At 37.4% G+C, this 13,902-nt stretch overlaps 1 protein-coding gene across 2 annotated transcripts in view; it reads left to right on the top strand.

Moving 5' to 3' along the window:
• LOC107099626 (guanine nucleotide-binding protein G(q) subunit alpha-like) overlaps positions 1-8,457 on the top strand; it is a 28,100-nt gene extending 19,643 nt beyond the window's left edge. The window contains exons 2-7 of one of the 2 annotated variants that reach the window (XM_015397833.1): positions 608-792; positions 1,471-1,625; positions 2,101-2,229; positions 6,498-6,627; positions 7,482-7,635; positions 7,986-8,457. In XM_015397833.1, the coding sequence (XP_015253319.1) occupies positions 608-792; positions 1,471-1,625; positions 2,101-2,229; positions 6,498-6,627; positions 7,482-7,635; positions 7,986-8,176 (944 nt within the window). In that variant the 3' untranslated portion in view covers positions 8,177-8,457. Of the gene's footprint in view, positions 1-607; positions 793-1,470; positions 1,626-2,100; positions 2,230-2,685; positions 2,815-6,497; positions 6,628-7,481; positions 7,636-7,985 lie in introns of both variants that reach the window. The other variant, XM_015397832.1, reaches the window with a different exon arrangement.
• The last annotated feature ends 5,445 nt before the right edge of the window (positions 8,458-13,902 follow it).

Raw genomic sequence — 13,902 nt, forward strand, 5'->3', positions numbered from 1 at the left:
GCATTTGTTTAATCTTTGTGTGCAAAATAAAGGTGGTAAATCTCTGGGTTCTCAGTGACGACAGAATTTAAACCTGTATTTGCAACGAATGTTGGATCAGAGCCACACTGGTGCAGATTTCTTCAGTCTTATCCATCAGCAGCTCAGAGGTGTGGGTGGACAGACAGAGGTCAGCTTGTTCCAAAAACAGACCATTTATCAACACGCATCAGTTTGATTTGGAGAAAAAAAAAGATTTTGGAAATGGATAATTATATTTATGAATAATCTTGTCTCCATAGAAATACTTGTTTTACTGTAAAGAACAAGTAAAAATTTCTAAGAAGTATTAGCTTTGTTCTCTATTGGTAACAACATAGGACCTCTTAATGAGCTGAATTATTTTAACAGATCTCATCGTATAGATGCTTATTTCCTCTCCCAGTTGTGTGCAATAAAACTGGACCCACATCCTTAAGAAATATTTGTAGTTGTAACCAAACATTTCACTGTACTATAACATTGCTGTGTTTCTTGGTCTCTGAATGTATGTTGAAATGTTGAAAGTCAAATCACTGTTCTGTTTTTATTCTCCAGTTGATTGATGGTCCATGCCTTGTTTTTTTAGGGACAGGAGAAAGTGGCAAGAGCACTTTCATCAAACAGATGAGGATAATCCATGGGACAGGCTACACAGATGAAGATAAAAGGAGCTACACAAAGCTGGTCTATCAGAACATCTTCACCTCCATGCAGGCAATGATCCGTGCAACGGAGACCCTCAAGATTCCCTTGAAGTATGAAGAGAACAAGGTCAGAAGTATTTTAAGACTGATCAGTTTTGTGCAACTGCATAAATTGGACTTAGGATCTGTAGTCTTGTTGTAGCTACTTTATTTTTTTTCCCCATATATTTTTATTTTTTACTACAGACTGACACTCCATGTATTATCTATAACAATCACCAAGGAGTTTCCTAACTGGAGGTTCAGTCTAAACGATTATTAAATGCTGAGATCAGTCAATGGCTGCGTCCGAATGTCCCCCCTAATCACTATATAGGGCACTATAAAGTGGTTACGCCATTTTAGATGAGTATCTGAAAATCTAGTGGAGGAAAAAGGAGTGGACATTTTATTATTTGCAACTTGGATTAATTTTTTTCAAGTTTCAAAACTGTTTCCCAAAGCATCCTGCTACCATACAACTTTGGCATTCTGCAAGATTGATTTCAGATGGATGAGAATGAATAGTTTATAAAAAAAATGTTTTAAAAAGTACTCGTATTGATCTATGAACAGATTGCTTAACAATAAAGTATTCTTTTTTTTAAATTTTTGAGGTTTATTATAGTTTACATTACTTTACCTCTTTGAAGCCAAGAAAATCCTTATTAAAGCAAAACAGCTAAAAGATCACTGCACATCTCCATAACTGGAGATAAACACAACTCTCTTTTTATTTACATTTTGTTTTTGACCTTTTTTCCAGAATAATGCCCAGCTGGTGCGTGAAGTGGACGTGGAAAAGGTGTCGACATTTGAAGAGCCATACATCAGTGCGATCAAAATGCTTTGGACCGACCCTGGGATTCAGGAGGCTTACGATCGCAGGAGAGAGTACCAACTCTCTGACTCGACCAAATAGTACGTCCATAAGGACATATTTGTTTTTGTTGTTTGACTTTTAGAGCATTTTAAGAAAGATCTAGTAGGAGGGAAAGGATTTATGGCAGATGGAGAACTGCAGCTGCTTGATTTAACCGTTAATTTAGTTCAGTGGATCTCTGTCCTGCTCCTAAAGGATATCGCTCTGGTAGCACACCTGATTCAAATGATTGCAAAGGCTCCACAGCAGCTACCAAGTGCTGCAGGTGCCTTATTCATTTAAACCAGGTGTGTGGCATCAAGGATACGCCTAAAGCATGCAGGACCAGGATTGAGAACCACTCTTCTGGTTCATTTATGAATTCTAATATTATTGAAAGTTAATATGCAATATGTCCGTTTTGATAAAAGCAGTTGTTGGTATAGTCAGCTGGATCAGCCTGGAATGTCGACACGGATTAGTTTGTCTGCATGTGCATCTCTTTCATACAGTATGTTCCCTCCCTTCTCACAGTTACCTTAGCAGTTTAGAACGAATAGGATCGTCAGGGTATTTGCCCACCCAGCAAGACGTGCTGCGGGCTCGAGTGCCCACCACTGGCATCCATGAGTACCCATTTGACCTGGAGAATATTCTCTTCAGGTACTGGTTCCAAGTGCTGCTGCTGCTGCAACAGATAATGATGTCCAAGCTGGCAAACTGTAAATCAGCCTTTCAACTAATGGGAAAGTCTACGTCTGTCTCCGTGTTCCCTGCGCAGCATGAGGCATGCTCTGGGCTGTAACATTACCCTGATGGTGTGCTCTTAAAGACTGCTTATAAAGATTTACATAAGATCAGCTAAAACAGCTCAACAATGGGCCCTAGAGGCCCTAGAAAGCTTCGTAAAGTTAATGAATTTTCTCTGCTAAGTATTTATTTTTGGTCTTTTGGAGCAGCCATCAAGGATGAACCTGTATTTCTAAGAATATTTGAGGGGAAGCGGAAACCTTTCATACTCTGTGGGTACATCTGCACTTGCTGAAGGTGTTTTATCTGCTGTGATGCTTTACTTTCTATTTCTTTTCTCTTTTTGTGTTTCTCCCTTTCTGTCTCTAGCTATTTAAGTGATCTTGGTCGTATTTCTGAAGCGTCCTATCTACCAACCCAACAGGATGTGCTTAGGGTTCGAGTCCCAACCACTGGGATCATAGAATACCCTTTCGACTTGCAAAGCATCATTTTCAGGTAGAGAATAACTTTAAAACACTTTGAGCAACACTGTTTGCACCTTATTTCTTCTTCAGTCTCTAATAAATTAGGTTGTAACATTTAATTTTGTCCTTTTTGAATTGAACCCCCTATGTCTGATTATACGCCTCATGTAGTTTGTAATCAGTTTTATATTTTAAGGAGAATTTGTTTAAAATTGTTGTTAATTGATTAATAATATTCATAAACGATCACTAAAAGAAAAAGGTTTAGATGTTGTGCACACTGGCTCTGTTAGGTAATAATTAGTAGGACTACGTACAATAAATATTTTGTTAATACAAGTCAAAACTTAACTATGATGGCTTTATCCTCGTCTTGAAAGGAGTTAAAATCGATCTCCTGATACTGAAGGGCATGGCTGTGACTCAAATCAGTTTAGTATTTATACTTTTATTTTGTTTTTTACACAGCTTAGGTCTGGCCTATGCCTGATTGGCTGTGGGCTTCCCCTAGCCTGTGAAACTTTAAATTAGTGCTATTAAGCTACTTTCTTCTAACAGCTACCTCTTTTTTTTAAGTTTCTGAGTAACTTGAAAACACTTTTGTTGAAGAAAAGTAAAGATGCAGCATTGCCACTAACCAGGATGTTTTTCAGAAGAACCACTGAGATTTAAATTAAGCCATGAGCAGCTTCACTTTTACAGAAATATTGTGGCTCCTTTGGTTTAGTCTGTAGAATTAAAACATTCAGGTTTCAATATTCTGTCCATTATCCACTTTGGTTGCCTGGTGCTGAGCTTAATCTATACCAGGAGAAATAAAAATCAGAAATTTTTATCATGGTATTTTGTGTGGGTAAGAAATTGCTCATTGATTGTACTTATGCGGGAGTCCAGGCAGTTTTTAGTCTAGACATCCTACTTTGCCATGACAGTTTTCCCTGCCGATGGTGTGCATTCACCATAGCTTCCTGTTTCCAATCAGCCACTAGGAGCGTTTCCCCAATGAGGGGCGTTTTCTTCAATCACATACATGGTATGTTTGGAAACAGAAGCATGGCAGCCAACAAAGGGAAGGTTGCAACACCTCTGCTGGCTGTCACTGCATATACTGCCAAACAGCCTAAAACAGTCAAAAAAGAGGAAGAGATGCAAAAATATTAATAATTGAACTGTATTGATCTCACATTGGAGTAATTCACTCACCGCATTTAACCCGTCCCCTTGGGGAGTAGTGGGCTGCCATTGTGCGGTACCTGGGGAGCAGTACGGGGTTAAGGGTCTTGCTTCGAGACCCAGAGTGGAGGCTATGGGGATCGAACAAGGTACTTGAAACCTTTTTAGAGCACAGGCACACTGCTCTAACCACTAGGCCAACAGTCCCCACAAATTGACCAAATAATCAACAAAGCTAGTATAAATCACAGACCAGACCGTTCCAAGGTGGAGAGACTGGTGGTCCACGTTGGACTGAATCTGGACTCCAAACTGGCTGTAGTCCTTCCAGTCAGGTGTCTATTCATTACTTTAATGTGTGCTTTATCACCTGCACATGGAGAGGGAGCAAAGTTTCTCAATGGGACCAGGTTAGGGGCCGGGCTTACAGTCCAAACTACACAATTTGCCTCTCTAATGGTTCAAAACTGTGCAGAATCAGGTACAGAGGCTTTAAATGAGGATGTTCACACAACCTCCATCCTATGTTCTTTTTGACCATCGTACTCCCTTTTTATTTTTATGGTTTTGGAAATTCTTCAAGGCAGTTGCAGTGCATCAGCGATCGCAAAGCTTCACAGAAAAGCTTTCAGTTGATCACATGGATATAGTTGCATTTTCTCTTTTTTTCTTATAATGATGACGACACCTTCTAAAAATTTGTGCTGAGATTCTTATATTTAAGTCTTATAACAAATAGCTGCTCTGCAGGAAGCACAGCAGCTGTGCTGATCTCTAAAACATTCACAAACCCTCCAGTTTTCTTCTGGCAAAAAAGAGTCACCAAACTTCCTCTGGGAGTCAGACTAATTGCCAGAAATGAAGGTCAGGGGTTATTGGCATTTTACAGAGGGTTATTTTTTTTTTTTTTTTTTTTTTTTTTACTTTGGGTTCATTTTTTGGTTAATTTTCAATGGGAAATTGCTTTTTTTTATTCAACAGATTTATGGTTTAGTGATAGAAAAGTGAGTTTCACCTAAAACCTTTTGGTGTAGCAGAAGGAGATGGAAAATCTGTAAAAAGGCAAACATTTCTTCAGCATGCTGTATGTGCATGCAGTGTCTCTTAGCTGAATGACTCAACGTTCAAATACAGCAGAGGCATTTGTGTTGGTTTTGTTTGGGAAGAGTTTCCCGTCCTCCTTTCTTTAGAAAAAAGAAAAATTGGTTACAGATGGACGCTGGGAAATAGAGGGATTACAGAGAACTCTGAATCAATTGGAAGCAATCATGTCAACCCCCTCCCACAAGGCCAGAAATAACTTGCTATATGGCTGCGTTAAATAGCTTTCCAGTAACCTCTCTGCAGCCGAGCTGATAGGCTCTTCAGTGCTTGACCATCCGCCTGTTAGTGAATCACTAAATACTCTCAATAACAAGTTTTTGCCGTGGGCTTAAAAGGATTAGAGCAAGTTGAGTTTTAGTGGGTGAAAAGTCTTCCATCGAGATTTGAGTGAATAATAATGTATTGTCGCATTCTTGCTGATAATTACACTACAGGTTTGATGCATGTTGTTTTCACCTCAACAGACTCCACATGTGTCCAAACCACCTCTGCTTTGCGTTGACTGAGATGGCTATTATTGGTTGACAAGCAACTCCATCAGGAATGCTTTCTTCATTCTGAATTCGGTTTAGATGCGAGCATCTATGGAACTATATAGACTGTTGAGGCACGAAAGGCGGTCATATATGAGGGGCATTATGGTGAACATTTTTAGTATTTATTGGCATAGTGATATATTTCAATTCATAAAAATGCAGATGCATCCTCTAAGCAATAAATTAGAATTAATGATGATTAAAAAAATCTCATAAAATGGGTAATCTGTGAATTTGTTACTCCTTTTTCTATTTTTCCAATGGGGCACTGGCAAATTTGAAGTTACTTGTGGTTACTATTCCAGCTTTTGCTGCCATCAGTTTTTCTAAAGGGGAAATTTCTTGCATGGGCCTGGTTCTCTATTAGCATTTTACATGTCCTTTTCTTTGCTTCAACCAAGGGAGGCTTTGCTCCATGTATTGAAATTCAAACCTCAGATTTTGGCACTTTTTCTGTTTGTCTTGACTATAAAAACTTGTTTTTTTGCTTTGGAATCTGTAGATTTCATGTGAGAATGTTTTTCAATCAGTCAGCGATGGTAACTCAAGGCTTTGTCCCAAATACATGATTGCTAGTATAAAGTAAGCTTAATTCTCTTTCTTAAATTTCTAAGTAAATAAATCAACCCCTCCTTCCTGATGTGACCCTAATCCTTCCCTGAATCCTTTCATTGCTTTTCTTATAAAGCACTTAATGTGTGCTAACAGTAATCTGCATGATTATATCAAATTGTTAAAGGGGAAATGTGATTCCTTCATTTCAAATGTGAGCATAGCTATAGAAGAGATTCTAAATGTAAACCAAATCTACTTTTTAATTGTCAAAGAATTTACTGTAATAATGAATTCTAGCTGCCAAGCATTGCTTTGATTTTGATTGTTTCTGCCCTGTTCCTGTCAGGATGGTGGACGTTGGAGGTCAGAGGTCAGAGAGGAGGAAATGGATCCACTGCTTTGAGAACGTCACCTCTATCATGTTTCTGGTGGCGCTCAGCGAGTATGACCAGGTTCTGGTCGAGTCAGACAATGAGGTGAAACATTTGTTAGGATTGGATTGTTTTTTGACAGAGTCTCTAGTTTAATCAGACATTTAAAAATGCTTATAAATATCTAAGGAAAAGCTTTTGATCTGCAAAGAAACCTGCATTTATGATTGTGCACAGGTAGATATTAATTTCAATATTTAATAGACAACTTATTAAGGAATAAACCATTTCCAATATTGTTAGCTTTTTCTTGTACCCCTACTTAGGTTTGATATAACTGGTGTCTTTATAATATTCATACAAGCGATGTGTCCAAAAAGATCCAGATATGTAATGCATATAAGGTAGAGCGGATGGCTGGTAAAATGTAGATGAATTTTTAACAGAGGTACAGAACGATAAAAAAAAATAAAAAAAAATACAAACATTTTTGCCATAAGCTGCTTTCACAGCACCTGAAACGAGTCCAATTAACTTTGCACCAAATCAATTCAGTGTAGTTATACGTTTAGCTCGGCCCAACCAACAAATTGACCATCATAATGGAGGCCTCTTCATGTACTGACATCAGGGTAAGTAACTGAATGTATTTACAGAGGTAGCAAGAATGGGAAGCACAATAGTTATAATATTCCATATGACCTCCTCATAATGACGTGGGACTAACCTGGTTCCTGCAAAAAGTTAATCTTTAACACAAGCCGACATCATTTGGTGCCATAAAGCTGCTGGAAAAATATAGTTTTTAATAAATATCTGGATTAGCTTTAGAAGATGTAGGTAATCAGTATCACAACCATCTTATCTTTACATTAGAAACTGCTGTGATTGCGTTTAGTTGTTTTTCTTTTTATTCTGAACTCATCTGTTTCTCTCTTCACATCTGTGCTCCCTGTTAGAACCGTATGGAGGAGAGCAAAGCCCTGTTCAGGACCATCATCACATATCCCTGGTTCCAAAACTCGTCTGTAATTCTGTTCCTCAACAAGAAGGACCTGTTGGAGGAGAAGATCATGTACTCTCACCTGGTTGATTATTTTCCAGAGTTTGACGGTAATTGAATCATTTCACATAAACGTTTATTATCATTGCACAAATGTTGTATGGTTTTAAACCTTTAAACTGTTTTTGTATTTTCTTATTTTTGAGTGACACCATGTGGTTGTTAAGTAAATTACACTGTAGGTTAATGTTAATGATGAACATGGCCAAACATTGTCCTACGTTGGATTTTTTCATTTTAGTTAAATATTAGTATTTTTTGTTTTTACCTGTAAATTCTATTTTTATTCTGCTTAAGTCTCTCTATGGTCCATCATTTCTGCCTGTCCTCCTTTAAAAGTTCTGGTTTGTAAAGTGTTTGCAGAACAGTATAACTATGCGATGGTTCTTGTTTTTGCTAGGTCCACAGCGGGATGCTCAGGCAGGTCGGGAGTTCATCCTGAAGATGTTTGTAGACTTGAATCCTGACAGTGACAAGATAATCTACTCCCATTTCACATGTGCCACCGACACGGAGAACATCCGTTTCGTCTTCGCAGCCGTCAAAGACACCATCCTGCAGCTCAATCTCAAAGAATACAACTTGGTGTGAGAGCGAGGGTCCTCGGCCGAGACACCAGCCTCTGAAGAAACACTTGGTGCAGGAGTTCCCCCTCCAGAGACGCACATCTGCATGAAAACACACTGCTGCACAAAGAGACGAGCATTGCTTTAATCTTTACCAGACCAACGCAATCCTCTGTTGCTCCTTCTCTCCATGCAGTTTTTTTGGTTTGTTGACATTTGAAATAATTTTTTCTTTCCAATTTTGTAGTTTTTACTAACTGCTGGCAACATCACCAATGAAACACATTAAAATGGAACATTTATTTGTCCTCAGCCCTCACTTTTTTTTCTATATTATTTTATGTCAAAGGTAGGTGGAGGGCCTTCTCTGGGTAGAACTAGCCTTTGTGGACAAAGGGCTCTCTCATGCATGCTATACACTACAGCATGAGTTCATGACACAAGGCTGCAGATCACTGGACTCTGCTTATCTGCAAGGGATAACGAATTCTAAAATCCTTCAAGGTGACGCTGAGGTGCAGTCAGGTACTTAGTTCTGTGGAACTTAAAACTTAAATAGTTTGTATTTTTCTCTTCAATCACCCTGATCTCCACCAGAGCAGATGAGCTCCATTGAATGTAAATAAGGATTTGATTCTGCTCACGCAGTTTTACAGTGATAACTAAACATTGTATCTTCACTTTATATATATATATATATATATTTAGAAATGTTAACTTCTTGAGCCTATCACTTCTGCTATTAGTTGTCTGTGTGTGGGAGATGACTACTCATAGGAGTGCAAAGGAAAAAGTCGCAGCTTATTCCTCTTAAATCATTTCTCGGTCCTTCTACTTATCTGGAGGTGTTTTTTTTTAAATGTTTTTTTTACATTGAAAAATGTAAAAAAAAAAAAAAAAAGTCACATTAAACAATTGGTGATTCAGACAGGTATTTTGTCAGTGAAGTGGAGCTTTTTGGCTGCTACTCTGAGCTTCTGTTGGTCCATTAATGAGGCTTTTTCTTTTACCATCAGCAAAAATTAAATCCACAGTGATCAGCAGAGTCTCTTTTATTGATCAGAGTTCTGTTGATTCAGTATTTTAAACATTATTTCAGTTCAGTTTTTTTCCTTATTTTTTTATACTGCTGTAAATTATCCAAACTATTTTAAGGACAAGTGTTCTATCTTTTTAATAATACGCCATGTTTAATTTTTGCGGATCGGTTTTTAATGTAATTGCTGATTGGAAGAATTAAAACTTTTTTTGTTTTTTTTTTTTCATGTCAGGTTTGTGCTTTATGCAAATCAAAACTTTCACAAAAAAAAAAATTGTGGTTAAATAGTTGCTGTTTAAAGATTCTTGCAGTTTTTTGGGGAAAATCTATAAGTATATGCTTTGGTTATTGGTACAAATCCCATATCGTGTGTCTTACCAGGTAGCTTTCTAAATACTTCAAGGTGAATGATTGCTATTTTTGTCCTCATGATGTAATTCAGGTGGGTTTTCATAACTTTTTCATCAAAAAGGGCTACTCCTAGCAGATTTGGCTGAGTTGAAATGACTGTAGAGGACAAAGCTAAAGGTGACCAGGTGTGGTGGAGGTTTTAGGCAGCTGAATCAAGTTTGATGCTCCTGTTTCTGATGTTGCCTGTAGGTTCAGAGAGGAGGGAGGGTGATAAACCTGTAAGAACTCTGTCAACAGTTGAGATGTGAGTTTTATTTTGACTTTATGGGAGGTTTCCTCAAGGTCCATTTGGTGCCCTTGGTGTTGGATTGTACTATCCAGTAATCTTGATGGACTCTGCAATGGTCTACTGGACCTTATTATTTTCTACCACGTTTATATTTGCCTCTACATCTGCAGTGTTTCCAAGTTTGATTTTGGATGGGTCCTTGTTTGAAGGGCTAAAACTAATGGATCATCATATACCGGTAAATGGTAGAAATTCAAGAAAATTTTTTAAGTTGTAGCCCTTATTACAAACAGTCAGATTTGACTTGCGCGCTTGTTACAATGATTTTTTTTTCATAATTTCTGTTGCAAAATACTCAACATAAATGTTTCAGCTAACTTCCCAGCTTACTAACGTTTTGAAGAAAGTCTTTTTTTATTTAAGAGTCTTAACATCCTTAGGAAAGAAAATGAAAATGTTCACATTGAAATTTAATTGTTATATTAACTTACAGGCAAAGGAAATTAGAATACCTAATAAAGGGCTTTTGGTGTCCAAATTAAGGTTAATATAGCACATTTACTAAATAACTTGAAGATTAGTAACTATTGCTTTCTATTTAACATCAAAACAAGATAACTTAAACAGACTTTGATTAATTGGGCCAAGTATTGTCTGGTAATTCTAGACAGGTGTGTGGAACTTTAAAATGAAAACCCTCTGTGCAGTTTTTCTTTCTTTTTTCTGTTTTTTAGATTTCACAGCTTAAAGTTGGTTGTGTGGCTCCAGGTCTTTTTATATACATAAGCTAACTCTGTGGATGATGCAAATGTGGGCGATTTCTCACATAAAAAAATGACCTGGCAGGCTTTTAAATTAAGAATAAAAATTAAATAAAATATGTGCTGCATTATGTTGAATAACAAAATGATTTTGGGTGTTTTCAAACTCGCTTGCTTTCAAGAAGCATCCTGCTCTCCTAAAGTGCAGCTTGCCACCTTAAAGCTCTGTGGGGCCTATCCTCATTTTGATCAGTTTTTCATGCAAATCTGACGAGATGAAAGCGTAGGCTTTCAAGCTTGACCACGTGACTATACCACCGTGATAAGAGCTATTAGATGTGCTGGATTGCTTATTTTAAACCCGTTTGCACAAATGGCTGCTTCATTTGCTTTAACACTTTTGAAACACTTTTTAGAAATGGTTCTGTTGACAATCCAATCCAGAAAAGTTGCCAAACAATCAGAAAAGATATCACTACTGCTTTAGTACCTTAACCAACACTGCTTCATGTTTGTATATTTCCTAAAAGATTAGGCAACTTTCTTTTTTTTTTTTTTCCCAGCAGAAGCCTCAGTATTATTGTAATTATTAAAGTGCTTACCAAGTAAAGGTACTGAACAGGACCTGTTTTGGTCAGGGGATAAAGAAGTGGATGATTCTGCTGTTGTTTACATTCACTATTTTTCCCTCCTTTGATTGGTGGGCTGCTCACTTTGAGACCACAACACTGCAATGGGCTTACGTCTGTTATGTAGATGTCCATTTAAGCATTGTTGGTACTATTGGGATATGTGTGTGTGTGTGTGTGTGTGTGTGTGTGTGTGTGTGTACACAACTTCTTAAGCTTGAGCTCCATCCTGGTCAGAGGAATGGATGCACAGTGATTATTTTTAATAAAAGCTATCTTTGCTTCTTGTTCAGTTTTTTTTTTTAAAGGTTTACACACCTTTACACGTGGACCACTTTAAATTCCTTTTTTTTTTCTTTGTTGTTAAACCAACAGTTAAGTTTGTGTAGTGGTGTACAAATTGAAAGTAATGCTTTTTTTTTTTCTTAAGTATACCAAATGTAAATTCTGTACAATGAGTGTGCCAATCCCCTTTCTTTGTAAAGCCAGACTCTTAACAAGTGCCGATGTTGTGAAAAATCAGAGGGCCTGTATAGTTCCACGGCCTACTTTTTAAAGCAGACACTAAGTATATGATTAATTAACAAGAATAAAAAATACACTATTATATATTTAAGATGAATAATGAACTGCTGTTTTTAAATTGTCAACTGATTTGCATGTTTTGTTTTTATTTTTTGTCAGGTTTGGGTTGGGAGGATTTGGGTGGGTGATAAAAAAAAAAAAAAAAAACTGTTCCCTTGAGCGATGGGTGGAAATGGATATTAATTTACAGTATTTTAGCCATATTTCTCTTTTTGTATGTTTCATTTCAACCATTGTTGCCTGAACCTCATTCAAACATGAAAAACGATGATTTTTACATAGCCTTCTCCTTTAAATGTGTTCAATTGGAATAAACTGTGTTCCTATACTCTCTGCTTGCATCCTCGTACATTTACTAATGTGTAATATTTGTGTAAAACTTGTTCAGGGCTGACCAGAAGCAATGCCTATTACAAATATTCAAAATGGCCACCTGGGAACACCTGAACCCGAACAACTGCTTTATCTTTAAGAAATTTAATAAAGAAAATTGTTTTTCTGAATTAACCTTAATTCAGACTGAGCCTTGAAATTGAGTAAAATGACTTCCATAACTACTGGCATGTTAAACTGCTAAAACTTTTTCCCCCCTTGCAACATGATACAGGGTTTCTGCGGGTCATTAAAAATCATTAAAAGTCCTTAAATTATTATTTTTTAAATTAAGGCCTTAATTGGCATTACAATTCATTAAATGTGGTTATAGTGGCTTTATTATTTTTTATATAAATAAAGCTCTATAAATGCTTTATTTTAAAAAAAAATTATAAAACTATTTCTTCAGATATAACTGGTTCCAACGTGTTTATGTACGCTACCGTTCAAAAGTTTGGGGTCACATTGAAATGTCCTTATTTTTGAAGGAAAAGCACTGTACTTTTCAATGAAGATAACTTTAAACTAGTCTTAACATTAAAGAAATACACTCTATACATTGCTAATGTGGTAAATGACTATTCTAGCTGCAAATGTCTGCTTTTTGGTGCAATATCTACATAGGTGTATAGAGGCCCATTTCCATCAACTATCACTCCAGTGTTCTAATGGTACAATGTGTTTGCTCATTGGCTCAGAAGGCTAATTGATGATTAGAAAACCCTTGTGCAATCATGTTCACACATCTGAAAACAGTTTAGCTCGTTAAAGAAGCTACAAAACTGACCTTCCTTTGAGCAGATTGAGTTTCTGAAACATCACATTTGTGGGGTAAATTAAACGCTCAAAATGGCCAGAAAAAGATAACTTTCATCTAAAACTCGACAGTCTATGCTTGTTCTTAGAAATGAAGGCTATTCCATGAGAGAAATTGCTAAGAAATTGAAGATTTCCTACAACGGTGTGTACTACTCTCTTCAGAGGACAGCACAAACAGGCTCTAACAGAGTAGAAATAGAAGTGGGAGGCCAAGTTGCACAACTGAGCAAGAAGATAAGTACATTAGAGTCTCTAGTTTGAGAAACAGACACCTCACAGGTCCCCAATAGAGACTGACAGGGGAGTGGATTTTCACTCCTGTCCCGTCCCACTCCCACAGAAAAAAATTGTGTCCTGTCCCGATCCGGGGCCAGAGTAGAAATCTAAATCCTGTCCCGTCCCACTCCTGGTGAAATTACTCCCACTCCCATTCAGAATGACTCCCGCTCCTGCACCCCTCCCATTCTTGTTGTTTTTGAGCATGGGTGAAAAACTCAGAGTGGAAGCACTGTTGGTTTTTGGGTTGTGTAGTTTTTTTGACTCCCATTATAGTGTAGGCTTCAAGGCAAACTACAAAATGGCGGCGCCAGTACTGGATTTTTTTTCTTTCTATTTTATTTTATTTTTTGGCATCGATCCTAGTTTTTTTTAGTTACTATTGGTCTGCTCCCGTTAATGTTTAATCCTGTACCATCCCAATCACGTGATTGTTACTAATACTGACTCCCATCCCACGGGAATCCCGTGACCCGTGGGATTCCCGAAAAAATGTCAGTCTCTAGTCCCCAACTGGCATCTTCATTAAATAGTTAACACAAAAAACCAGTGTCAACATCTACAGTGAAGAGAAGCTGCTGTGGGATTCTGGGCTTCAGGGCAGAGTGGCAAAGAAAAAGCCACATC

The sequence above is a fragment of the Cyprinodon variegatus genome, unplaced genomic scaffold (genome assembly GCF_000732505.1).
Source record: "Cyprinodon variegatus isolate N-32 unplaced genomic scaffold, C_variegatus-1.0 Scaffold890, whole genome shotgun sequence".
NCBI classification, from domain to species: domain Eukaryota; kingdom Metazoa; phylum Chordata; class Actinopteri; order Cyprinodontiformes; family Cyprinodontidae; genus Cyprinodon; species Cyprinodon variegatus.